The 26043-nt window shown below is 45.4% G+C and overlaps 1 protein-coding gene across 1 annotated transcript in view; it reads left to right on the top strand.

Annotated features, from left to right (window-relative positions):
• serpinf2b (serpin peptidase inhibitor, clade F (alpha-2 antiplasmin, pigment epithelium derived factor), member 2b) overlaps positions 1–26043 on the top strand; it is an 83022-nt gene that overhangs the window by 41799 nt on the left and 15180 nt on the right. The window contains exons 4-7 of the mRNA XM_041198164.1: positions 12933–13013; positions 15872–16331; positions 17097–17240; positions 20319–20522. Coding sequence (XP_041054098.1) covers positions 12933–13013; positions 15872–16331; positions 17097–17240; positions 20319–20522 — 889 coding nt within the window. The remainder of the gene's footprint in view (positions 1–12932; positions 13014–15871; positions 16332–17096; positions 17241–20318; positions 20523–26043) is intronic.

Here is a 26043-nt window from a genome sequence, read left to right as displayed (position 1 = left end):
TCAAAAACCTCATTCATGGGCAGGAAAAAAATGGTCAGCACCATTGCCAATGTGGTAGTGGGGAGTTTGGTACATGGTTTGCTGCTGGTGACTGATTGGCACTTGGCAGCTTCATCTCTTATCAGGGCTTTATTGTTAGTATTTCCAGGCTTTATTTCAGGTCTCCTTGGTCTCTGCAAGGCCCTGAGATTGTGTGGACCCTTCCAAGTATTAGACAGCTTTCCATTACCCTGGTAATGGCGATTGTGGTCTCTGCTTGTGGCACCTCCTCCTCTGAGGAAGAGAAGGGCAGCAGGGAGAGGAGTCCAGGTGTCCCAAAGAAGCTTCCCGGGTAGGGACCTGTGGGAGGAGATGTGCAGGTACAAGGGGCACAGGGCCAGCAGGAAGTCCAAAGTGGAAGGGGCCACAGAGGACACGACTATCCTGCTGCCAGGGTTACAGGCAGCGATGCAGCTAACTCATTGTCATCGTCACTGGTGTTGGGGGTAGTATATTAGCATGAATAGAGGATTGGCTAAGTAATAGAAGACAGAGAGTTGGGATAAGGGGGGCATTTGCAGGATGTCAACCTTAACTAGTGAAGTGCTACAGGGATCAGTGCTGGGGCCACAATTATTTCTAGTATATAACTAACTTGGATGAGGGAAGTGAATGTATTATCACCAAGTTTGCAGAGATGCAAAAATCGGTGGGAAGGCGAGTGATGAGGATGACAGAGAGTCTGCGGAGGGATATGGACAGGTTAACTGAGTGGGCAGATAGAATACAATATGGGAAAATGTGAGGTTATGCACTTTAGCAGGAAGAATAGAAGAGCTGAATATTATTTAAATGGAGAAAGACTGCAGAAAGTGGCAGCACAGAGGGATTTGGGGGCCCTCGTGCATGAATCACAAAAAGCTAACATACAAGTTCAGCAGTTAATAGGTAAGGCAAATGGAATGTTGGCCTTTATTTCAAAGGTAATGAAGTATAAAAATAGGGAAGTCTTGCTAAAACTATACAAGGTACTAGCTAGGCCACACCTAGAACACTGTGAACATTTTTGGTCCCCTTATCTAAGGAAAGATATGCTGACATTGGAGGCAGTCCAGAGAAGGTTCACTAGGTTGATCCTGGGGGTGGAGGGATTTTCTTATGAGGAGAGGTTGAGTAGGTTGGGCCTGTACACATTGGAGTTTAGAAGAATGAGAGGCAACCTTATTGAGACAGTTAAGATTCTTGGGGGCCTTGACAGGATCGATGCTGAGAGGCTATGGGAGAGTCAAAAGCTAAAGGGCATAATCTCAGAGTAAACGGTCACCTATTTAAGACATAGATGAGGAGGAATTTCTTCTCTCAGAGGTTAGTAAATCTGTGGAATTCCTTACCACAGAGGGCTGTAGAGACTGGGAATTTAGGCATATTTAAGGCTGAGATAGACAGATTTTTAATCAGTAAGGGAATCAAAGCTTATAGGTAAAAGGCAGGAAAGTGGAGTTGAGGATTATCAGATCAGCCATGATCTCATTGAATGGTGGAGCAGATTCAATGGGCCGAATGGCCTACTTCTGCTCCTATGCCTTTATGGTCTCAATATGTCTGAGGAGCAATGCTGAAGGAGGCTCCGCTTCTCAAGGGAGACCGTGACTTCCATCTGTCATATGATTGGGCCTGAGATCAGCTCTGACTGTGTGGGTGGACACCCCATGCCAGCAGCTCTGAAGGTCACAGTGGCCCTCAACTTCTATGCCTCCGGCTCTTTCCAGGGGTCAATGGGGGATCTGTGTGGAGTCTCACACTCAGCTGTCCACAGTTGCGTCAAGCTAGTGACAGAAGCTCTGTTCAGGTGGGTACTGATCTTTATTCTTTACAGTACGGACAAGGCCAGCCAGGCTGAGCGAGACAGAAGTTTTGCAATGATTGCTGGGTTCCCCCAAATCCAGGCTGCAATCGACTGCACACGTGGCCATCAAGGTGCCAGCCGGTCAGCCGAGTGCCTTCGTCAACAGGAAGGGCTTCCACTCCATGAACGTGCAGGTAGTGTATGACCACAGGATGCTGATTCTGCAAGTCTGTGCAAAGTACCCTGGCAGCTCCCATGACCCGTATATCCTGAGACACTCTTAGGTGCTGAGGCTCTTCAACTGGATGGTTGGCTGCTGGGTGTCAAGGGCTAACCATTGAAAAAGGGGCTTATGACGCCTTTCCGCACCCAAGAACAGAGATAGAGCAGCGTTATAATAGGAGTCCTGCCTCCACAAGGGCAGTGGTAAAGAAGATCATAGGCCTTCTCAAGATGCACTTCCGATGCCTGGACTGTTCAGGTGGAGCACTACAATACCCCCCAGAGCGGGTGTCACTGATAGTGGTTATATGCTGCGCTCTCCACAATCTGGCACTGGCAAGGGGACACTACTGGAGGAATAGGATTTTGCCGCAGCTGCACAGGCCACAGAGGATGAATCCAGTAGTGAGTCAGAAGAAGAGCACAGTGAGGAGAACGCTGAGGGCGTGGAGGCAGACCTCAGTAACCTCCAGGGAGGCAGGGACACCATGGACACCTTGATCCAACACATTCTTCAGCTAGGCTGCCAAAGATCAGCTTCATCCTCACACTAACACTGCCATTTCCATCCCGGATGTCTGAAACGACCCTTTCATTTACACCCAAACTCCCCTCAATGCCTGTGCAATAAAGTATCCAGCCGCTCAAGCCCAGCCTTACATACTGGCATACACTGCACCAGAAAGAAAAAGTGTGGAGCATACTCAGGTCATCAGAACCAAAGCAAATTTAATGTTATCAACACATTGAAGTCATTATGACATTACAATTACTGGTGTTGGTGTCCACACCAACAGACAGATAAACCAAACAGAAAATCACCTGTGAACTGTTATTCTTGCGCTCGTGCTGCCTGAAACTTATGTTTCCGAGTGGTGCTACATCTAGGTGCTCCTCCCTCACTGGCAGTGGCATTGGAGACAGCCGGCTCACTCTGCTGCCCAGTTGGCCTTGATGACCTTGGTGGTCATTCTCTGGCCAGTGGAGCCTGTGCTGGCCCTCCCTGGGAGGGAGCAGCCAGTGCCACGGCTGGCATCTACCCAGTCATCGCAGCTTCATCAGATGGCACGGTCACTGGCAGAGGGGCAGAGGAGCTGCTGCCATCATCCAGAGCGCCCTGAGAGGTGCCCACGGAGATAACAAGCAGCTCATGTGCCAACATGAGGTCGCACTGGACCTCCCTGCTCACCATTGATGGACGGGCACCTAGCTGGGATACTGGGTGCCACATCCATCTCCCAGACTGGCACTGACCACCTGAGGTCATTGCCTGTGTGAGGGCTTACAGCTCCGAGTGCAACCCCAGGAACCCCTGATTCTGTCCCTGGAGCTGCCTGTCCATGATCGTCATCACTCTCTCAATGGAGGAGGCAGTGCGCTCGGTCATGAGGGTCAACACAGTGCTCATGCTCCTCATGGACTCCTCCACAACAGAGATCATGGCACACAGACTCTCACGGACCTCCGCAGATCCTCCCGCACATCCTGCTGGATGGACCAGTGAAGAGCCGTGTTTCACACAGGGTGGGCCTTAATTGGTTCACCAGCGGGGAATCAGAGTCGGGGGCCGTTTCCCGACAGCTCACGGACCCATCTGCCGACCTCAAAATTCTGCCCAACGTGTGTGTAACAGGACTGAGTGTTCCAGCACTGACTGTGTGTGTAACAGGACTGAGTGTCCCAGCACTGTGTGTGTAACAGGACTGAGTGTCCCAGCACTGACTGTGTGTGTATAACAGGACTGAGTGTCCCAGCACTGTGTGTGTAACAGGACTGTGTGTCCCAGCACTGACTGTGTGTGTATAACAGGACTGAATGTCCCAGTACTGACTGCATGTGAATAACAGGACATAGTGTCCCAGCACTGACTGTGTGTATGTAACAGGACTGAGTGTCCCAGCACTGACTATGTGTGTATAACAGGACTGAATGTTCCAGCACTGACTGTGTGTAACAAAACTGAGTGACCCAGCGCTGGCTGTGTGTGAATAACAGGACTGACAGTCCCAGCACTAACTGTGTGTGTGTGTAACAGGAGTGAATGTACCAGCACTGACTGTGTGTGTATAACAGGAGTGAGTGTCCCTGCACTGACTGTGTGTCTGTAACAGGACCGAGTGACCTAGCACTGACTGTGTGTGTGTGTGTGTGTGTGTGTGTGTGTGTGTGTGTGTGTGTGTGTGTGTGTGTGTGTGTATAACAGGACTGAGTGTCCCAGCACTGACTGTGTGTGTGTATAATAGGACTGAATGTTCCAGCACTGACCGTGTGTCTGTACCAGGACTGAGTGTCCCAGCAATGACTGTGTGTGTGTGTGTAACAGGACTGAATGTTCCAGCACTGACTGTGTGTGTGTGTAACAGGACTGAGTGTCCCAGCAATGACTGTGTGTGTGTAACAGGACTGAGTGTCCCAGCACTGACTGTGTGTATATAATAGGACTGAATGTTCCAGCACTGACGGTGTGTCTGTAAGAGGACTGAGCGTCCCAGCATTGCCTGTGTGTATGTAACAGGACTGAGTGTCCCAGCACTGACTGTGTGTGTATAACAGGACTGATTGTCCTAGCACTGACTATGTGTGTATAACAGAACTGGGTGTCCCAGCACTGACTGTGTGTAGAACAGGACTGAGTGACCCAGACAAAAACAGAATTACCTAGAAAAACTCAGTAGGTCTGGCAGCATCGGCGGAGAAGAAAAGGGTTGACATTTTGAGTCCACATGACCCTTCAGCAGAACTCTGTTCCCTTCAGTTCTGCTGAAGGGTCATGAGGACTCGAAACGTCAACTCTTTTCTTCTCCGCCAATGCTGCCAGATCTGCTGAGTTTTTCCAGGTAATTCTGTTTTTGTTTTGGATTTCCAGCATCCGCAGTTTGTTGTTTTTATCTGAGTGTCCCAGAACTGACTTTGTGTATAACAGGACTGAGTGCCCCTGCACTGACTGTGTGTGTATAAAAGGACTGAGTGTCCCAGTACTGACTGCGTGTGAATAACAGGACATGGTGTCCCAGCACTGACTATGTGTGTATAAGATGTATGGAACATTTCTTTTATTTCTGTTGGACTGTTGTAAAGAACATGTCTTTTTCTTTTCTGTTGGACTGTGGCTTAAAATTATAATGGCTACGGTGTGAAAGACATGTCCATTGGAATAGGATGAGAGATATATACAATGTTGCAGTCCTGGAACAGAGTGTGCTATGAAAGACAGGATGGTGCCGGAAAGGAGTCCTGGACCAATGGAGCTGCCTGACAACAGCGTTTAATTGGCTCCTGACCAGGTGAGCAAGTTTTGTGTGACAAGCAGGGCAGCAGAATAGTTCCTAGCCTGAAAGGAATATGACCTAAAACCTCTTCCACCTGTGTGTGGGAGATTCCAGTAATTCTACAATAACAGGTAGCTGGCTTTTCTACTCATATCTCTATAACCTGCTCTATCTCTCTGAAAACCCCATGTGAAGAGGCAAAGGGAAAAAGGACTGTTAGACATTGAAAGGCAAGTGCTCAACCAGTGAACTAAATACTGAAAGTGCTGGAAGACCACGTCATGTCATCAATAAGAACTGAAAGGAATTTGAATGACATCGATCCAAATCAACCCATCGAATCCTGTTCTCCAGAATTGGTGCTATTGAACTGTTTTATCCCACCCTTAAAATCCATATTTTTGTGTGTCTTATGTGTCTTGTATGTGTGTGTATGGGGATTTAAGAAGAGTAGAGTTTAGGTTATAGAGGTAGAAATTAGCAGTTTATATTTCTTCCCTTTGCCACTGGATACAGACAATTTGTTCAATAAACAGTTATTTACCTATTTAGTTTACAAACCTGGTGCTTGTATTCTGTTAACCTAAATTAAACAGTTAGGTAGAATTGGGGCAATCTGGTAGTTTGGCCAAACTTTTCACATTTGTCATGGCTCGGGGAGCAGTGGGGCTTGATATTACAGCGCACTGTCCCCCAGTGAGTCCTGACAAAATTTAGGGGCTCGGGTCTGGGATATTGTGGAACAAAAGACAGCGACGATTTGGATGTAGATTTAGTGAGTAAAAAGCTAAAAGGAAACACCAGGTTTGTACTGTCAAAAATAAGATGGCACTGGAAACTGGCAAAGCTTTCCATTAAGTGGAAGAGATGTTCCTGATGATTTTACAAAGGACCCCAAAAGCCAGGTTAATCGAATTGGCAAGTAAATTAAGAGTAGGATTGCCTGCCCAAGCAAGGAAGGCAGAGATAATCGAAGAGATGGCACAGCATTTGAAATTAGAAGGAATACCCCAGAGACTGAGTTCTCCAAGGGGTGGTTCATTGGAATGGGCTCAAATTCAGTTGCAAATAGCAAAAATGGAACTGGAGGCAGCAGAAAAGGAAGGAGAAAGGACATTTCAAAGAGAGTTAGAAATGATGAAGTTGGAAAAGGGGGAAGAGAAAAAGAGAGAGAGAATTCCACATTAAAATGCAGACAGTTAAAAAAGAGACACCAGTAGGTGAGGCAGGACTTATTTCCAGAACGGAACCCTGTAGAGAGATGTTTAAATTTGTGCAGGATCTTCCAAGTTTTGGGGAAAGGGATGTTAAATCATTCTTTATTTCATTTGAGAAGATAGCTAAACAGATGAACTGGCCAAAGGAAAACTGGACATTGCCCATGCAGAGCAAGTTGACAGGTAGAGCACAGGAAATTTATGCTTCACTGTCAGAGGAGGTTTCTCAGGATCCTGATGTGGTGAAATAGGCCATCTTGAGTGCATATGAGTTGATTCCTGATGCATACAGACAAAAGTTTCCAAATTTAAGGAAACAGCCTGGGCAAACTTACTTTGAATTTGAAAGGATTAAACAAAGTAGTTTTGACAGGTGGATACGTGCATTGGGAATTGAAACTACCTCAGAGAGACCATTTTCCTGGAAGAATTTAAAACTCCTTACATTCTGTAATAAGAATCCATGTTGAAGACCAAAGAGTTGCAACTGCTAGACAGGCAGCAGTAATGGTTGACGACTATGAGCTGATCCATAAAACTAAACCCTTTTTTCCATTAGCCCTATAAATTGGAAAAGAATAGAAAGTGGGAGAGTGAAAGGAATATAAGTGAGCCAAGTGAGTCAAAAAAGGGAACTCTAAAAAAAAATGCCACAGATCACATTGTAGCTTTAACTACAAATAAGGATCTGGAGGTAACCATCGCTGTGAAGGCAGGTGAAGCAAATAAAGTAGATGAGAGATTTAAAGGGTTTTTGTCTAAAGGGAAGATAACCCTTTTTCATCAAATGATGCTGCTAAACCCATAACTATATTAAGGGACACAAGAGCTACTCATACTCTTTTTCTGGAAAAAGACCAAGTTTTCCCTTCAGAGAGTAAAGTATTGGTAAACAGGATAAGTGCTGAGTACAAGCCGGTTCCATCGTACAAATTGGAATATAATTTGTTGTTTGGAACGTTGATTGTAGGAGTGGTTAAGAAATTACCCATGGATGGAGTTGATTTACTCCTGGGGAATGATTTGGCAGGAGTGAAGGTTATAGCTTCGCCCATAATTACGGAAAGTCCGAGAGAGGCTAAAGAGACGGAACAGCTACAAGAACAGATTCCTGGTATTTTTTCATCATGTGTGGTGACCAGAGCAATGGCTAAACAAAGTCCATCACCAGAACTCAAAGTAATACCAGGGGCAGATGTTGGAGTAGCTGAAACTTTCTTTAAGGATGAGGATAATTCAAAGCAAGTGTATGGCATGTCTTCATTAATTGAGGCTCAGGCAGCAGATCCAGAGTTAAACAAGTTAGCACAATCAGCTCACAATGAAGCTGAGGCTGAAGGAGTTCCAGAGTGCTATTACCTTAAAACAGAGTTCTGATGAGGAAGTGGAGACACCCTCACAGATCTGTGGGTGAGGAATGGACCGTTGTTCATCAGATAATGGTAATGTCCAACTTTCATAAGGAGATATTGTGAGTAACACATGAAATTCCTATGGCAGGAATGTAGGAATACGGAAAACCCAAGCATCAATAAACAGGCATTATACCTGGCCAAGACTTCATAAGGATGTAGTGCAATTTTGTAAAATGTGTCATACGTGTCAAGTAGTAGGTAAACCTCAACATGTAATCAAACCAGTACCTTTAACAGCTATACCAGTTTTTGAAGAACCATTTAGTTGGGTATTAGTAGATTGTGTAGGATCATTACCCAAAACAAAAACAGGACATCAGTATATCCCTAAAATCATAGATATGACAACCTGATAACAGAAGCTATTTCTTCCGGGACAATTACAGCTAAGGTAGTAGTGGAAAAGTTAACTCAGTTTTTCACTCGTTATGGCCTACCAATTGAAATGCAATCTGACCAAGGTCATAACCTCATGTCTAAAATTTTCCAGGACATAATCAGCAGTTTGGGTATCAAATAAATAAAGTCTACCACCTATCACCCACAGACACAGGAATCTTTAGAGAGATACCACCAGGCACTCAAAACCATGATTAAGATCAATTTCTATGACTATTCAAAGGATTGGGACAAAGGATTAGATTTCTTATTATTTGCTGCTTGAGATTCTCGGAATGAACTGACTGGATTTAGTCCATTTGAATTGATCTATGGTCATGAAATAAGAGGCCCATTAAAAGTGATTGAGGAAAAGTTCCTAAAGCAGAATGATGAATCCTTCAATTAATCATGTCCATGTTTCTCACAGGAGCATGTAAAGTAGCATGAGGGCACTTAAAAATTTCCCAAGCCAACATGAACGAATGGGCAGACAAACATGCTACAACTAGAACGTTCCAAGCAGGAGATGAAGTATCGATATTATTATCTTTGCAGGGTGAACCCCTGAAAGTGAAATTCAGCGGCCCCTACAAGATAGTTAGGAGAGTTAGTAAAGTGACTTATCTGATAGATACTCCTGAGTGTAGAAAGAAGAAACGGTTATGTCACATAAACATGTTGAAGCAATATCATCGCAAAGAAGATGATGGGAAAGAGCAAGTGTGCCAGAAGGTAGGAGTAATGGAGGATGACAGAGACAGTAAGAGTAAGATAGAAGGAGAAATAGGCAGTGCCCAATGCGAAACAAAAACAAAAAGTGCTCGAAAAACTCAGCAGGTCTGACAGCATCTGTGGAGAGAAAGACAGGCTTAGCATGTCGAGTCCATATGACTCTTCTTCGGACTTTTCTTCTGCCCTATCTTTCTCTCCACAGATGCTGTCAGACCCGCTGAGTTTTTTCCAGCATTTTTTGTTTTTGTTTCAGATTTCCATCATCCCCTGTATTTTGCCTTTATCTTAGTGCTTAGTCCTACAATTCAACAAGCCAATGTGACAATACTGGGATAGTTAGACAGTGTGCGCTCATATTTAGAGGAAGTACTGTACAGCAGAGAAAGAAACTCTAGTATTATTGTTGGTCTCTTGAACACTTTGAAATTTATGTCCGACACGATAGCAAAGAAACACTAATCTACACTGACCATAATCCACTGGTGATCATTGAAAAATTTAAAATTCGAAATGCGAGACTGTTTAGATGGAGTCTATTGTTTCAACCATTCAATGTAAAGATTGTTCACATTGACAGCAAAGATAATGTGATCACAGATGCATTGTCCCAGGTGTAAAATACTAAAATAAGTTAAAGGGGTAATTGTATAAGATTGTGTAAGGGGAAGGAAGGATGAATGAAAGTAAGTCTTATGGTTTGTTGTTCATGTTGTCACATACCTTGTGATAAAATGCATTTTTTAAATGGCGTTTCATCTCTTTTAAGGGTAGAGGCATGGAAAGAACATATCTTTTTATTTTCTAATTGGACTGTGGATTAAAGAACATATCTTTTTATTTTCTATTGGACTGTGGATTAAAATTACAATGGCTACAATTTGAAGGACATGTCCACTTGATCAGGATGAGAGATATATACAATGTTGCTGTCCTGGAACAGTGTGTGCCATAAAAGACAGGATGGTGCAGGAAAGGAGTCCAGGACCAAGGGAGCTGCCTGACAGCAGCAATTAATTGGCGCCTGACTAGATGATCAGGTTTTCTGTGAGAAGCAAGGCAGCAGAAAAGCCCCCAGCCTGCATGGAACAAGACCTAACACTTCTTTCTCCTGTGTATGGAAGATTCCAGTAATTCTACAATAATAGCTCGTTGGTTTTTTCCCCTTATATCTCTATAACGTGCTATCTCCCTGAAAACCCCTGGCAAGAGGCAAAGGGGAAAATCACCTTTGGAAACATTGAAAGGCAAGTTCTCAACCAGTGAAATAAAGACTGAAAGTGCTGGAAGATCACCTTGTGTCATTAACAAAGAACTGAAAGGAATTTGAATGACATCGATCAAAATCAACCCATTGAATCCTGTTCTCCAGAATTGGTGCTATTGAACTGTTTTATCCCACCCTTAAAATCCATATTTTTGTGTGTCTTATGTGTCTTGTATGTATGAGTATAGGGATTTAAGAAGGGGGTAGAGTTTAGACTATATAGAGCTAGAAATTAGCAGTTCATATGTCTTTCTTTTGCCACTGGTTAAAGGTAATTTGTTCAATAAACATTTATTCATTTATTAAGTTTACAAACATGGTGCTTGTATTCTGTTCACCTAAACCAAACAATTAGGTAGAATTGTGGCAATCTGGTGGTTTCTTCAAACTTTTCACATTTGTTGTAGCATGGGGAGCAGTGGGGCTGATATTACTGACTGTGTGTATAGCAGGGCTCTGTGTCCCAGCACTGACGGTGGGAAAAATAGGATTGAGTGTCCCAGAATTGACTGTGTCTGTATAACAGGACAGAGTGTCCCAGCACTGACTGTGTGTGCAACAGGATTGAGTGTCCCAGCACTGACTGTGGGTGTATAACAGGACTCAGTATCCTAGCACTGACTGCGTGTGTGTAACAGGACTGAGTGTCCCAGCACTGACTGTATGCGTAGAACAGGACATGTTGGATTTGTCCTGCATTTTGTGTACAGGTCATATCTGGGCAATTTTCCACAGAGCTAGATAGATAACTCCATTCTAGCTGTACTAGAACACCTCGGCTCAGGGCGTGGCAAGTTCTGGAGCACAAATCCCAGCACTGACTGTGTGTGTGTAACAGGACTGAATGTCCCAGCACTAACTGTGTGTGTGTAACAGGACTGAATGTCCCAGTACTATTGAAGATTGCAGCAAATGCTTCAGCCTTATATTTTGCACTGATTTGCTGGATTCCCCCATCATAGAGAATGGGGATATTTGTGGAGCCCCCTCCTCCAGTGAGTTGTTTAATCGTCTACCACCATTCACGACTGGATGTGGCAGGACTGCAGATCTTAGAGCTGATCCATTAGTTGCGGAATTGCTTAGCTCTGTCTGTCACTTGCTGCTTATGCTGTTTGGCATGCATGTAGTCCTGTGTTATAGCTTCACCAGGTTGACACCTCATTTTTATGTATGCCTGGTGCTGCTCCTGGCATGCCCTCCTGCGCTCTTCATTGAACCAGGGTTGATCCCTGGCTTGATGGTAATGGTAGAGTAGGGGATATGCCGGGCCATGCGGTTATAGATTGCGTTCGAATACAATTCTGCTGCTGCTGATGGTCCACAGCGCCTCATGGATACCCAGTCTTGAGTTGCAAGATCTGTTCAAAACATCCTATTTAGCATGGTGAAAGTGCCACACAACACGATGGAGGGTGTCCTCAATGTGAAGGTGGGACTTCGTCTCCACAACAACTATGCGGTGGTCACTCCTATCGATACTTATTTTTATTCGTTCATGGGATGCGGGCATCACTGGTTAGGCCAGCATTTATTACCCATCCCTAAATGCCCTTGTTCAGAGGGCATTTAAGAGTCTGTATAGTATACATGTAGGCCAGACCAGGTAAGGATGGCAGATTTCCTTCACATTAGAGAATCAACAATCAACAACAATTGGCAATGGCTTCATGGTCATCATCAGACTTATAATCCCAGATTTATATTGGATTCAAATTTCACCATCTGCCGTGGTGAGATTCGCACCTGAGTCCCGAGAGAATTACCCTGGTTCTCTGGATTACTAGTCCAGCTATAATACCGCTTTGCCACTTATTTCCACTAAACTTCTGATCACCCAACTTCCCCCCCTGCTCCCCACGTTACCTGATATTAGTGACGGGTTTCTTTGTTCAGATGTTGTCCGTCTCTCCTTTAAATCTGTCATCATCACCCCTCTGCTCAAAAACCAACACTTGACCCCATCGTCCTTGCAGACTCCCATCCCATCTCCCAGCTCCATTTCCACCACAGTCCTTGAATGTGTCGTCACCTCCCAAATCCATTCCCACCATTCCTGGAACTCCGCGTTTAATCGCTCCAATCAGGTTTCCGAAACTGCTCTTAGCAAAGTCACAAATGACATCCTTTGTGACTGTGACAAAGGTAAACTTTCCCTCCTTGTCCTTCTTGACCAGTCTGCAACCTTTGACACAGTCACCACACCATCTTCCTCCAACGCCTCTCCAACATCATCCAGCTGGATGGGATTGCTCTCACCTGGGTCCATTCTTGTCTAATCATAGCCAGAGAATCACTTGCAATGGCTTCTCTTCCAGTCCCTGCACCGTTACCTCTGGTGTTCTCAAGATCAATCACTACATGCTGATGAATGTCCCAGTAGATGGTATATTGTTTTTTGGCAATGAATGTTATTGGATCCATTGCTGCCTTTTCCTCCCTCCTCCCTTCTGTTCCTCCTCATTCTCCCATCTCCTCCCCTCCTCCTCACCTCTTCACTCTGCTCCACATCCCCCTCTGCTCCCTCACATTTTCCTGAGCAACCCCCTCACCTCCCTGTTTTGCATTATGGTCTGGGATTTTCTTGATGTGTTTCTCTGGTTTCAGACAGCGATCATGGACAAAACATCAGCTGAGCAACATGTGATCAGTCTCATTCCTCTCCAAAGCAGCATTCCACTACAACAGGTGATGTGAATTCTGCTGCTTTCACCAGTTATAAACTGGAACTTTTTTTATAAATTGGATTATGGGATGTGGGCTTTGCTGGCTAGGCCAGCATTTATTGCCCATCCTTAGTTGCCCTTGAGAAGGTGGTGGTGAGCTGCCTTCTTGAACCGCTGCAGTCCACGTGGTGTAGGTTCGCCCACAGTGCTGTTAGGGAGGGAGTTCCAGGATTTTGACCCAGCGACAGTGAAGGAACGGTGATATGTTTCCAAGTCAGGATGGTGAGTGACTTGGAGAGCAACTTCCCGGTGGTGGTGTTCCCATGTGTCTGGTGCCCTTCTCCTTATACATGGTAGTGGTCATGGGTTTGGAAGGTGCTGTTTAAGAAGCCTTGGTGAGTTTCTGCAGTGCATCTTGTAGATGGTACACACTGCTGCTACTGTGCATTGGTGGTAGAGGGAGTGAATGTTTGTGGATGTGATGCCAATCAAACAGGCTGCTTTGTCCTGGATGGTGTCAAGTTTGTTGAGTGTTGTTAGAGCTGCACTCTTCCAGGCAAGTGGGGAGTTTTCCATCACACTCCTGACTTGTGCCTTGTAGATGGTGGACAGGATTTGGGCTGTCAGGAGGTGAGTGACTCACTGCAGGAATCCTAACCTCTGACCTGCTCTTGTAGCCACAGTATTTATATGGCTGGTCCAGTTTAGTTCCTGATCAATGGTAACCCCCAGGATGTTTACAATGGGGGATTCAGTGATGGTAATGCCATTGAATGTCAAGGGATGATGGTTAGATGGTTAGATTGGAGATGGTCATTGCCTGGCACTTGTGTGGCATGAATGTTACTTGTCACTTGTCAGCCCAAGTCTGGATATTGTCCAGGTCTTGCTGCATTTGGACATGGACTGCTTCAGTATCTGAAAAGTTGTGAATGGTGCTGAACATCGTGCAATTATCAGCGAACATCTTCACTTCTGACCTTATGATAGAAGAAAGGTCATTGATGAAGCAGCTGAAGATGATTGGGCTGAGGACACTACCCTGAGGAACTCCTGCAGAGATGTCCTGGAACTGGGATGATTGACCTTCAACAGCCCCAACCATCTTCCTTTGTGCTAGGTATGACTCCAAGCAACAGAGAGAGTTTTCCCCCTGATTCCCATTGATTCCAGTTTTACTAGGACTCCTTGATGCCACCCTCAGTCAAATGCTGTCTTGATGTTAAGGGCAGTCATTCTCACTTCACTGAGATGAATGATGAGCAGCTGAATCAATGTGTGACTGGTCGGTGAATGTTGGGGGTACAGAGTGAGGAAGCTGGGACATAAATACCAAGAAATATTCAACACCAGCTTCTGTGCAGGACATGGTCCAGTATGATATGAGTTACAGAATATAAGCCAGGCTATTCGGCCCAACTAATCCATATAGGTGTTTATGCTCCACTTCAGTCTCCCATCCCCCCATCTCACCGTCTCCCCATATCCTTCTATCCCTCTCTCCCCCATGTGTTTATCCAGCTTCCCTTTAAATGTATCTAATCTGTTCACCTCAACCACTCCCTGTGGGAGCGAGTTCCACATTCTCCCCACTCTCTGGTTAAAGAAGTATCTCTCGGATTCCCGATTAGATTTGTTATTCACTATCTTATATTGATATCCCTGAATTTAAGACTCCCTCACAAGGCAATTACAATAAGGTTCACTTGCCACTCAACCCAGCCAGTTTATGTTGGCTAACCCTCTACATGAGCAAAACCCTAATCCCATCTGCCCCACCCCCAAATCCCTTTAGTCCCCTTTCATTCAACCACCTGTCCACCTTGTTCGTAAACATGCTCTCTGATACTCCCAATTACTCTGATGGTGCAGGAGGTGCACAACACTGTGTGAAACATCTATCACCCCCTTGCACAACTAACAGCCTGCCCTTACATATTGGCGAGAATGTGGAACTCGCTACCACAGGGAGTGGTGGAGGTGAATAGTATAGATACATTTAAGGGGAAGCTGGATAAACACATGAGGGAGAGAGGGATAGAAAGATATGATAGGGTTAGATGGAGTAAGAGTGGGAGGAGGCTTGCATGAAACATAAATACCTATATGGAGTCATATTCCACTTAAAATGTTAACTCTGTATCTCTCTCTACAGATGCTGCCAGACCTGCTGAGTATTTCCAGCAAATCTGTTTTTATTTCAGATTTCCAGCATCCTCAGTATTTTAGTTTTATTAAATACCAACGTGGCCCCAAACAATCAGTTTCCCTGCTGTAAATTCTATGTAATATAACCATTCTATCTTACACTAATAACCGTTCCTAACACAGGTACCAATCCCCCTTTTACAACCCTCCCTCTACCATCTAGAAGGACAAGGGCAGTGGGCACATGGGAACACCACCACCTGGAAGTTCCCCTCCAAGTCACTCACCATCCTGACTTGGAAATATATCGCTGTTCCTTCACTGTCGCTGAGTCAAAATCCTGGAACTCCCTCCCTAACAGCACTGTGGGTGAACCTACACCACATGGACTGCAGCGATTCAAGAAGGCAGCTCACCACCACCTTCTCAAGGGCAATTAGGGATGGGCAATAAATGCTGGTCCTGCTTATATCACAAAAAATGCCAGAGGAAAACGCATATCTTACACATAAAGGATAGAGGAGACTAAACCCCAATAGAGCACAACACAATATACTACATTACAAAGGTGACTACACTTCAAACCTACATCCTCAGCTATGAAGAGCTTTGCGACATTGTGAGCTTGTGAAAATTGCTATAGAAATGAAGTCTCTCTTTCTTATATCTGTATATTCCTGCCCAGCCAAACTCTTTGACTTGGTTTCACTGATTATTTTTTTATACCTGCAGGTCACAGATAAAATGAGCATTGAAAGGAATAAAACAGTGACAACTGAGCTCTCAGAGAGCTCAGCTCCGCACTCCAGCCAGTCAGCAGACACAGAGCAGCCAGACATCCAGTTGGCAAGTCCAGAGCAACCAGACATCCAGCTATCTGGTACAAAGCAACCAGACACAGCATCAGTGGCACCAGCTCCTGCAGAGATGCCAGTAAAAGGCAACAGTTCTGGTGTGACTGAGTCTCCAGGATCTATTGAGCCGCTGACTGAGCAGTTCATTCATGTTGCTGGAGAGGAGCCAATGGGAGACTGCAGACAAGCGGGATCACCGGGAGAGATGCAGCTTTTGGGAAACGCCATTTCTGAGTTTGGCTTGGACCTATTCAAGGAGATTTTGCAGGAGAGCAGCAAGCCAAACATTATCATTTCCCCGCTGAGCATTGCCCTGGGTCTTGCTCAACTCAGACTGGGTAACAACTCCATTCAGGTTAATTCACACCAGGGATCAGAGAGAGAAGGAATTTAGAGGAAGCAATCCATCACTCACCATTGGTGGCTGTGCCTTCTGGAATTCCATCCCTATACCTTTCCATCTCCTTCACCTAAGTGTCCTCCTTAAAATCTATCTCTGACAAACCTGACCTCATAGTTCTGCATTGACTTGGTGTAAATATTTTCCCTGATTATGTTCCTGTAAAGAGTTTTGCAACGTTTCACGATGGTAAAGGTGTTCTATAAATGGATTGCTGATAAATAGGCTTAAGATACAATAACACTGAAGGGGCAGTCACCAATGATGCAGCAATTAAACTCGCGAATGCTCAGGAGGCCAGAATTGGAGGAGTGCAGAGAGCTCGGAGGGTTGTTGGGTTGGAGGAGATTACAGGGATAGGGAGGGGCGAGGGATTTTAAAACAAGATGAGAATTTTTAAATCAAGGCATTGCCGAACCAAGACCCAGTGTAGGTCAGTGAGCACGGGGATTGATAGAGGATGAAACTGAGTTTTGAATCAGTTCAGGCTTATGGTGGGTGGAGAGTTTCCAAAGCAACCATGATCTGATAGAATGGCAGGACAAGATCAAGGGTCAACTCCAGTTCCTTTGTTTAAAATTGGGACCTTTCTGGGTTTGTCTATGATTACAAAAATGGAACAGGAAACTGGGAGCAGGGGTATCCTGGGACTGATCAGAATCGTGCCTAATCCAGTTCTCTTTCTACAACGTTCATGTTCCAGGTTCTGTGAACAGGACAGAGAAACAAATAGAAAAAACCCTGCGCTTCACCTCACTCAACTGCTCTCACTACACTCTCTGCACAGCCATTAACAACTTCACCAGGAGTGCATTAAGCATTGCATCATCCATCTACATTAAAAAGGGTGAGTGCCTGAGAACAAAGCAGCAGACAGCGAGGGAGTGGGGGATGGGGAGTGGGTGCAGTGGGGGGTGGGGAGTGGGCGCAGTGGGGGGTGGGCAGTGGGCGCAGTGGCGGATGGGGAGTGGGCACAGTGGCGGATGGGGAGTGGAGAGTTGGTGCAATGGGGGATGGGGGAGTGGGCACAGTGACGGATGGGGAGTAGGCACAGTCGGGGTGGGGAGTGGGCGCAGTCGGGGTGGGGAGTGGGTGCAGTGGGGGATGGGGAATGGGTGCAGTGGGGGATGGGTGCAGTGGGAAGTGGGCACAGTGGGGGGTGGGGAGTGGGCGCAGTGGGGGATGGGGAGTGGGCACAGTCAGGGTGGGGAGTGGGCACAGTCAGGGTGGAGAGTGGAGAGTTGGTGCAGTGGGGGAGTGGGCACTGTGGGGGATGGGGAGTGGGCACAGTGGAGAATAGGAATAAGAGAGAGGGTGGAGTGTTGAGGAGTGGGCAGTGGGTGACTGGATGGTTAGGGGTTGGGGAGTGAGCACTATGTGAATGGGGATATATGTTTACTCTCTGGCACTGTGAGGGCAGGAGATGGAGTGTGCGGACAGTAGAAACCTCTCCCATTGCTCCCATCCTCTGATGCTCAGGTGTGTATGTAAGCTCAATTCATACTTTAAGTCACTCCCTTGACTTTGTCCTCTCACTGTGAAAGAGGAGGCAGCTGAGACACTGGATGGGCTAAAAATTGATAAAGAGAGACATTAGATAGGCTGCCTGTAATTAAGGTTGATTAGACACCAGAACCAGATGAGATGCATGTAAGGATACTGAGGGAAGTAAGGGTGGAAATTGCGGAGGTACTGATCATGATTTTCCAAACTTCCATTGATGTAGAGTGGTTCCAGAGGATTGGAAAATTGCAAAAAAGGATTTTAGGATAATTTACAGCCCAGTCAGTTTAACCTCGATGGTGGGAAAGCTATTAGAAACAATAATCCATGACATTAACACTCACTTGGACAAATATGGGTCAATTAAGGAAAGCCAGCGTGGATTTGTTAAGGGAAAATCATGTTTAACTAACTTGCTTGAGTTTTTCAATGAAGTAGTAGAGAGGATTGATGATGGTAATGTGATTGATGTGGTGTACATGGTCCTCAAAAGACATATGATAAAGTACAGTAAAATAGGCTTGTCAGCAAAGTTATAGCCCGTGGAATAAAAGGAACAGGAGTAACATGGATGTGAAATTGGCTAAGTGACAGGAAACACTGAGCTGTTTTTCAGGCTGGAGGTAGGTACACAGCAAGGTTCCCCAAGGGTCGGTAGCAGGACCACTGCTTTTCTATATTAATTTCCTAGACACAATTTCAAAATTTGCAGATGACTCAAAACTTGGAGGTATTGTGAGCTGTGAGGAGGATAGGAATAGACTTCAAGAAGTTTGGTGGATGGGCGGATTATCTGGCAGACAAAATTTAATGCAGAAAAGTGTGCAGTGAGACAATTTGGTAGGAAGAGTGACAAGTGGCAATATAAACTAAATGATGCAATTCTACAGATGCTGCAGGACCAGGGGTATGGGTGCACAAATTGTAAAAGGTGACAGGACAGGTAGAGAAGCTAGTTAATAAAGCATAAATTGTCCTGGACTTTATAAATAGGGGCATAGAGTATAAAAACAATTCATGATAAACTTGTATGAAACGCTGATTTGACCTCAACTGGGGCACTGAGTCCAGTTCTGGGCGCCACACTTTAGGAAGGATGTGAAGGCATTAGAGAGGGTGCAGAAAAGATTCACGAGAATTGTTCGAAGGATGAGGAACTTCACTTACACAAATAGATTGGAGAAGTTGGGACTGTTTTCCTTAGAGAAGGTTGAGAGGAGATCTGATAGAGGTGTTCAAAATCATGAGGGGTCTGGACAGAGTAGATGGGGAAAAACTGTTCCCATTAGTGGAAGGACCCAGAAGCAGTGAGCACAGAGTTAAGGTAATTGGCAAAAGAAGCAATGGTGACATAAGGAAAACGTTTTTTATGCAGCGAGTGGTCAGGGTCTGGAGTGCATTGCCTGAGAGTGTAGTGGAGGCGGGGTCAGTCAGGTGGTTAGGGCCTGAAACACACTGCCTGAGAGTGTGGTGGAGGCAGAGTCAATCGTGGCTTTAAAATGAGAATTAGGTAATTATCAGGAGAAAAAAAATTCAGGATTACAGGGAAAGGCTGTGTAGTGGGACTAGCTGGTGGACTAGTGGGAGTGGGACTAGCTGAGCAGGTCTTGCAGAGAGCTGGCATGGACTCAACAGGCCAAATGGCCTCCTTGTGTGCTGCTTAGCCTCACTAATCCCATTGTACCAGTCACATTTAAGGCCGTTCCTGATCACTTCCTTGTATGGCTCTCCATCCGCATCCTTTTCCCCCTCCAAACTCTACCTCCTCCTGTATCTGCCTCAGGAAAAGACTCTCCCAACTCACAACTCAAAATCCCAACTCTCCATCTTTTGATCCTCTATTCATTACAACATTTCTACAGATATCAATCTGCTCAACCACACCCTCACCACAACCTTCGATTTCAGAGTCTCCATTAAAACCATTACTCTCTCTCACCCTAGCCATTTGCCCAGGTATAGTCCTCATCTCCACTCCCTCAAGTCCAAATGACACAGACTTGAAAGGATATGATGGACAACTGGTTTAGCTACCTTTCTCTAGTTTCTTTCCTCTCTCCACTTACACCCCTTCTGAGTTCACATTGTCCATGAAACACGCTGCCAGCTGTATCGATCCTATACCCACTAAACTGCTGACTGCCCAATTTCACCTCCCCGTCCCCGTGTTAGCTGATATTGTAAACAGTTGTCTCTCTTCAGGTTCTGACCCCTTCTCTTTCAAATCTGCCATCATCGCCTCTATCCCCAAGGAACGACTCTTCACCCCTCCGTCGTTAAAATCAGACTTTATTTTACAATGTTCCTGTGAGGAACTTTGGGATATTTTATGATGTTAAAGACGCTGTATAAGTACAGGTTGCTGTTGTTACATGGCTGTCTTGTGCTGAGGTTTGTTTGTCTCTTCGCTTTGTTCAAACAGGATTTCATATTAAGCCTGAGTTCATCAAGGATTCGGCGAAGTTCTACAACTCACAGCCGCAGGTTCTGACCGGTGTAAGCGCCAAGGACACGAACATGATCAACTCGTGGGTGCAGCAGATGACAGGCCGGAAAATTAAAACATTTTTGAATGAGGTTCCAAGTAACATTGTTCTGTTGCTGCTGAATGCCATCCATTTTAAAGGTGCGTGTGGTTTTATTCTCGACATCCCACAGCTAGACTCGCACCCTTTCCATCCTGTTTGATATTGATGGGTGGCTGTCAATTCACACCTCAAACATTCAGTCACTAACTTTCTGAGCCGCCCGTCTGAAGGAGTGGCTTTACCCTGGGGTACGGGCTCCACACACGCTGGGCACAGTCTTCCAATCTGGAGAATAAGTTGGGGGGCGGGGGCGAGAGCAAAAGTGAGCGTGACTCCCGCTCGGGGGTGGGGGGGCTGTCCACACACACTGGTAGGCTCATTAGATCTGCGGGGGTGGGCAAGAAGTTGGCCCTGCCAGTTCCTCCTAAGCTGGGCTATAGCCAGTAGTAGTCGCCAGGAGCCAGAATCATTGTATGCATGAAGTAATCTGTGACCAAACAGCACTGTTCCATCTCGTCACCATATTCTGGCCCTGAACATTTCAGCTGATGGAAAGCCCAAGCTAGCCACTACCCAATCATCACATCATTGAACAACACTCCGCAAAGAGGAATACAACAGTGATGACTCGCTCCAAATGCAGCCAGTTGACAACCTTAAAAATACCTGGAAAAACTCAGCAGGTCTGACAGCATCTGCGGAGAGGAACACAGTTAATGTTCCAAGTCCGTATGAACTGTGTTCCTCTCCGCAAATGCTGCCAGACCTACTGAGTCTTTCCCGGTATTTTTATTTTTGTTTTGGATTTCCAGCATCCGCAGTTTTTTGCTTTTATTTAAGTTGACGACCTTGCCTGCTGCACGCTACTTAGAGGCAGTCGTAAATCCGAAAGCACCTATTGCTCACTCACCGATGGTTAATTGGGAAGGGAGCTTAGTTCTGGAAAGCTGGCCTTTTAATGAAAATGCATGAGAAGCAGATGCACTTTCCAACACTTGCCCACTTTGCTTCATGCTCCCAGGAGCAACAGAATATTCTGCCCACTGACTCACTGGAGTATGGGCTCCACACACACTGACTCTCACTGGGGTACAGGTTCCACACACACTGACTCTCACTGGGCTACGGGTCCCACACACACTGACTCTCACTGGGGTACAGGTTCCACACACACTGACTCTCACTGGGGTACGGGTCCCACACACACTGACTCTCACTGGGGTACGGGTCCCACACACACTGACTCTCACTGGGGTACGGGTCCCACACACACTGACTCTCACTGGGCTACGGGTCCCACACACATTGACTCTCACTGGGCTACGGGTCCCACACACACTGACTGTCACTGGGGTACGTGTCCAACATACAATGACTCTCACTGGGGTACGGCTTCCACACACACTGACTCTCACTGGGGTACGTGTCCAACATACAATGACTCTCACTGGGGTACGGCTTCCACACACACTGACTCTCACTGGGGTACAGGTTCCACACACACTGACTCTCACTAGGGTACGGGTCCCACACACACTGACTCTCACTAGGGTACGGGTCCCATACACACTGACTCTCACTAGGGTACGGGTCCCACACACACTGACTCTCACTAGGGTACGGGTCCCACACACACTGACTCTCACTAGGGTACGGGTCCCACACACACTGGGAGGGGTTTTCCAGCTCCGCCCACCGCCAGGATCATCCTGTCCCGCAGAAAGTCAATGGACTTTTGCCTGGGCCACGATTCTCCCACAGTGGGTCCCGCCAGGAAGGGTCCGGAATATCCTAGCCACTGACTCAAAGGCCAGACTTTTCTGTGTGAGGCCTCTGCCTGTGTTGGCGTCGCTGTCCAGTGTGATCCCTGGCACTACCCCCAGGCAGGGTTTCTTCACACTTTATGTCAACAACAGAAATTGAGATTTCTATAGCACCTTCATTGTAATGAAACATCCCAAGGAGCTTCGCAGGTGCATTTTGAAGCAAAATTACATGGCCAACCCCATGGGCGATATTAGGTCAGATGAGCATAAGCTTGTTCAAAGAGTGAGGTTTAAAAGCGCAGCTTAAAAACCAAGAGAGAAAACATGGAGAGTTTTAAGGAGGAATTTCAAAGGTGAGGGCTTCAGCAGCTGAAAGCATGACCACTCTTTGTTCTGCTGTCTCTCATTGCACACATTGTCCAGCCAAGAGTCCCAATGTGTGAGCCATTATGCACAGCCCAAGACCAGGGCTCATAAAATTAGAGAATCATACACAGCAGAAGCAGGCCATTCCACCCATTATTCTTGTGCTGGCTCTTTAAAATACTATCCAATCAATTGCACTGCCCCCTCACTCCCCATAACACTGAAAATTTTTCCCTTTCAAGTACTTGAAAGAGGTTAGTGTGCAAAATTATGGGTTTGTGGGTAATATATTGGCATGGACTGAGAATTGGTTAGCAGACAGGAAACAGAGAGTAGGCACTTTTTCAGAGTGGCAGGTGGTGACTAGTGGGGTACCGCAGGGGTCAGTGCTTGGGCCCCAGCTATTCACAATATATATCAATGATTTGGATGAGGGAACCAAATGTAATATTTCCAAATTTGTTGACGACACAAAGCTTGGTAGGAATGTGAGTGTTGAGGTGGGTGTTAAGAGGCTTCAAGGCGATTTAGACAGGTTGAGTTAGTGGGAAAATTCCCCTTTGAAAGTTGCTATTGAATCTGCTGCCACTGCCCTTTCAGGCAGTATGTTTGAGATCACAGCAGCTCACTGTGTGAAATAAATTCATCTTCCATCTGGTCGTTTGCCAACCAGCATAAATCTGTGTCATTCACTCATTGACCCGCCCCCCCCAATGCAAACAGATTCTGCTTATTAACTTGATCAAAACCCCTCACCATTTTTAACTCTTCCGTTCACCTTCTCTGCCTTGAGGAGAAACATAATAACATAGGAAATAGGGGCAGGAGTAGGTCATTCAGCCCTTCGAGCCTGCTCCTCCATTCAATATGATCATGGCTGATCCTCTGTCTTAACACCATATTTCCACACTCTCCCCATACCCTTTGATGCCTTTAGAGTTCAGAAATCTATTTATTTCATGTTTAAATGTATTCAGTAACTTGGCCTCTGTGGTAGAGAATCCCACAGGTTCACCACCCTCTGAGTGAAGCAGTTTCTCCTCATCTTAGTCCTGAATGATCTACCCTGTATCCTGAGATTGTAACCCCTTGTTCTAGACCCCCCCCCGCCCCCAGCCAGAGGAAATATCACCCTGCATCTATTCTGCCAGCATTATTGTTCCAGTAATACTTATTTCCTTCAGTTCCTCCTTCTCATTAGACCAATCTCTCCTCATACGACAATCCTGTCATTCCAGGAATCAGTCAGGTGAACCTTCGCTGCACTCCCTCTATGGCAAGTATATCCTTTCTTAGGTAAGGAGACCAAAACTGCAGACAATACTCCAGCTGTGGTCTCACCAATGCCATGTACAGCTGCAGTAAGACATCCTTGCTCCTGTACTCAAGTCCTCTCACAATAAAGGCCAACATACCATTTGCCTTCCTAACTGCTTGCTGCACCTGCATGCTTGCTTTCAGTGACTGGTGTACAAGGACACTCAAGTCCCTTGGTACATCAACATTTCCCTATCTATCGCCATTTAAATAATACCCTGCCATTCTGTTTTTCCTAACAAATTGGATAACTTCACACTTATCCATGTTATACTGCATGTGCCATGTATTTTCCCACTCACTCAACCTGTCTAAATCACCTTGAAGCCTCTTAACACCCTCCTCACCACTCACACTCCCACCAAGTTTTGTGTCGTCAACAAACTTGGAAATATTACATTTGGTTCCCTCATCCAAATCATTGATCTATATTGTGAATAGCTGGGGCCCAAGCACTCATCCCTGCGGTACCCCACTAGTCACGGTCTGCCACTCCAAAAAAGACCCATTTATTCCTACTCTCTGTTTCCGGTCTGGTAACCAATTCTCAACCCATACCAATATGTTACCCCCGATCCCATGTGCTTTAATTTTGTACACTAACCTCTTTGGGGGACTTTCTGAAAATCCAAATACGCCACATCCACTAGTTCTCCCTTATCAATTCTACTAGTTACATCCTCAAAATACTCCAGTAGGTTTGTCAAACATGATTACCTTTTCATAAATTCATGTTGACTTTGTCTAATCTCACTGATCTTTTCTAAGTGTCCTGTTATCACATCCTTTGTAATAGAGTGTAGCATTTTCCCTACTACTGATATTAGGCTAACCGGTCTGTAATTCATTGTTTTCTTCCTCCTTTTTTTAAATAGTGGGGATACATTTGCCAACTTCCAATCTGCTGGGACTGTTCCAGAATCTACAGAACTTTGGAAGATGATAACCAACACATCCACTATTTCCATGGCCACCTCCCTTAGTACCCTGGGATGTAGATTATCAGGCCCTGAGGATTTATCGGCTTTCAGTTCCATTAATTCCTCCAGCATTATTGTTCCAGTAATACTTATTTCCTTCAATTCCTCCTTCTCAATAGACCCTTGGTTCCCTAGCATTTCTGGGGAGTTATTTGTGTCTTCCTCCATGAAGACAGAACTAAAGTAGTTGTTTAATTGCTCTGCCATTTCCTTGTTCTCTATTATAAATGCTCTCGTTTCAGACAGTGAGGGACCTACAATTGTCTTCACTAATCTTTTTACATACTTATAAAAGCTTTTACAGTCTGATTTATGTTCCTTGCAAATTTACTTTCATATTCTATTTTTCCCCTCTTAATCAATCTCTTGATCCTCCTTTGCTGAATTCTAAACTGCTCCCAATCCTCAGGCTTGCTACTTTTTCCAGCAACTTTATGTGACTCCCAAGTTGGTTCCTTGACATACTGGTCTAAAAAAACCATCTCATACACACTCCAGAATTCATTTGCCACAACATTATTGCTAATTTGGTTTGCCCAGTCTATATTAGATTAAAGTCACCCATGATTACTGTAGCACCCTGGTTACATGCATTTCTAACTTCCTGTTTAATGCCATGCCCTACCTTATCACTACTGTTTGGAGGCCTATAGACAACTCCCACTAATGTTTTCCACCCCTCGTTGCTTCTTAGCTCCACCCAGACTGATTCTATATCTAGATTTTCTGAGCCTATATTGTCTCTCACAATTGTACTAATTTCATCCTTAACTAACAACGCCATACCACCTCATTTTCCTTTTTGCCTGTCCTTCCTAAATATCAAGTACCCTTGGATATTCAGTTCCCAGCCTTGGTCACCCTACAGCCATGTCTCCGTAATCACAATCATATTGTACCCATTTACATCTATTTGCACTGTTAATTTGTCTATCTTATTGTGAATGCCCTATGCATTCAGATACAGTGCCTTTAGATTTGATTTTTTAACATACTTACGCATGTGTTTTGTACTATGGCCCTATTTGCTGCTAACCCTTGTTCCCTCTGCCTTCCTATTTTGCTTTCTACTTTTCAGTCTTTCATTCCTATTTTTGTTAACCTCTCTTGTGTCTCCCCACTTAGGTTCCCATCTCCCTGCCACTCTAGTTTAAACCCTCCCCCACAGTACTAGTGAATACCCCTGCAAG

This window comes from Carcharodon carcharias, chromosome 10 (genome assembly GCF_017639515.1).
Source record: "Carcharodon carcharias isolate sCarCar2 chromosome 10, sCarCar2.pri, whole genome shotgun sequence".
Taxonomy (NCBI): Eukaryota; Metazoa; Chordata; class Chondrichthyes; order Lamniformes; family Lamnidae; genus Carcharodon; species Carcharodon carcharias.
Note: the sequence above shows the minus strand (reverse complement) of the source record. Positions and strands in the feature narration are given on the sequence as shown.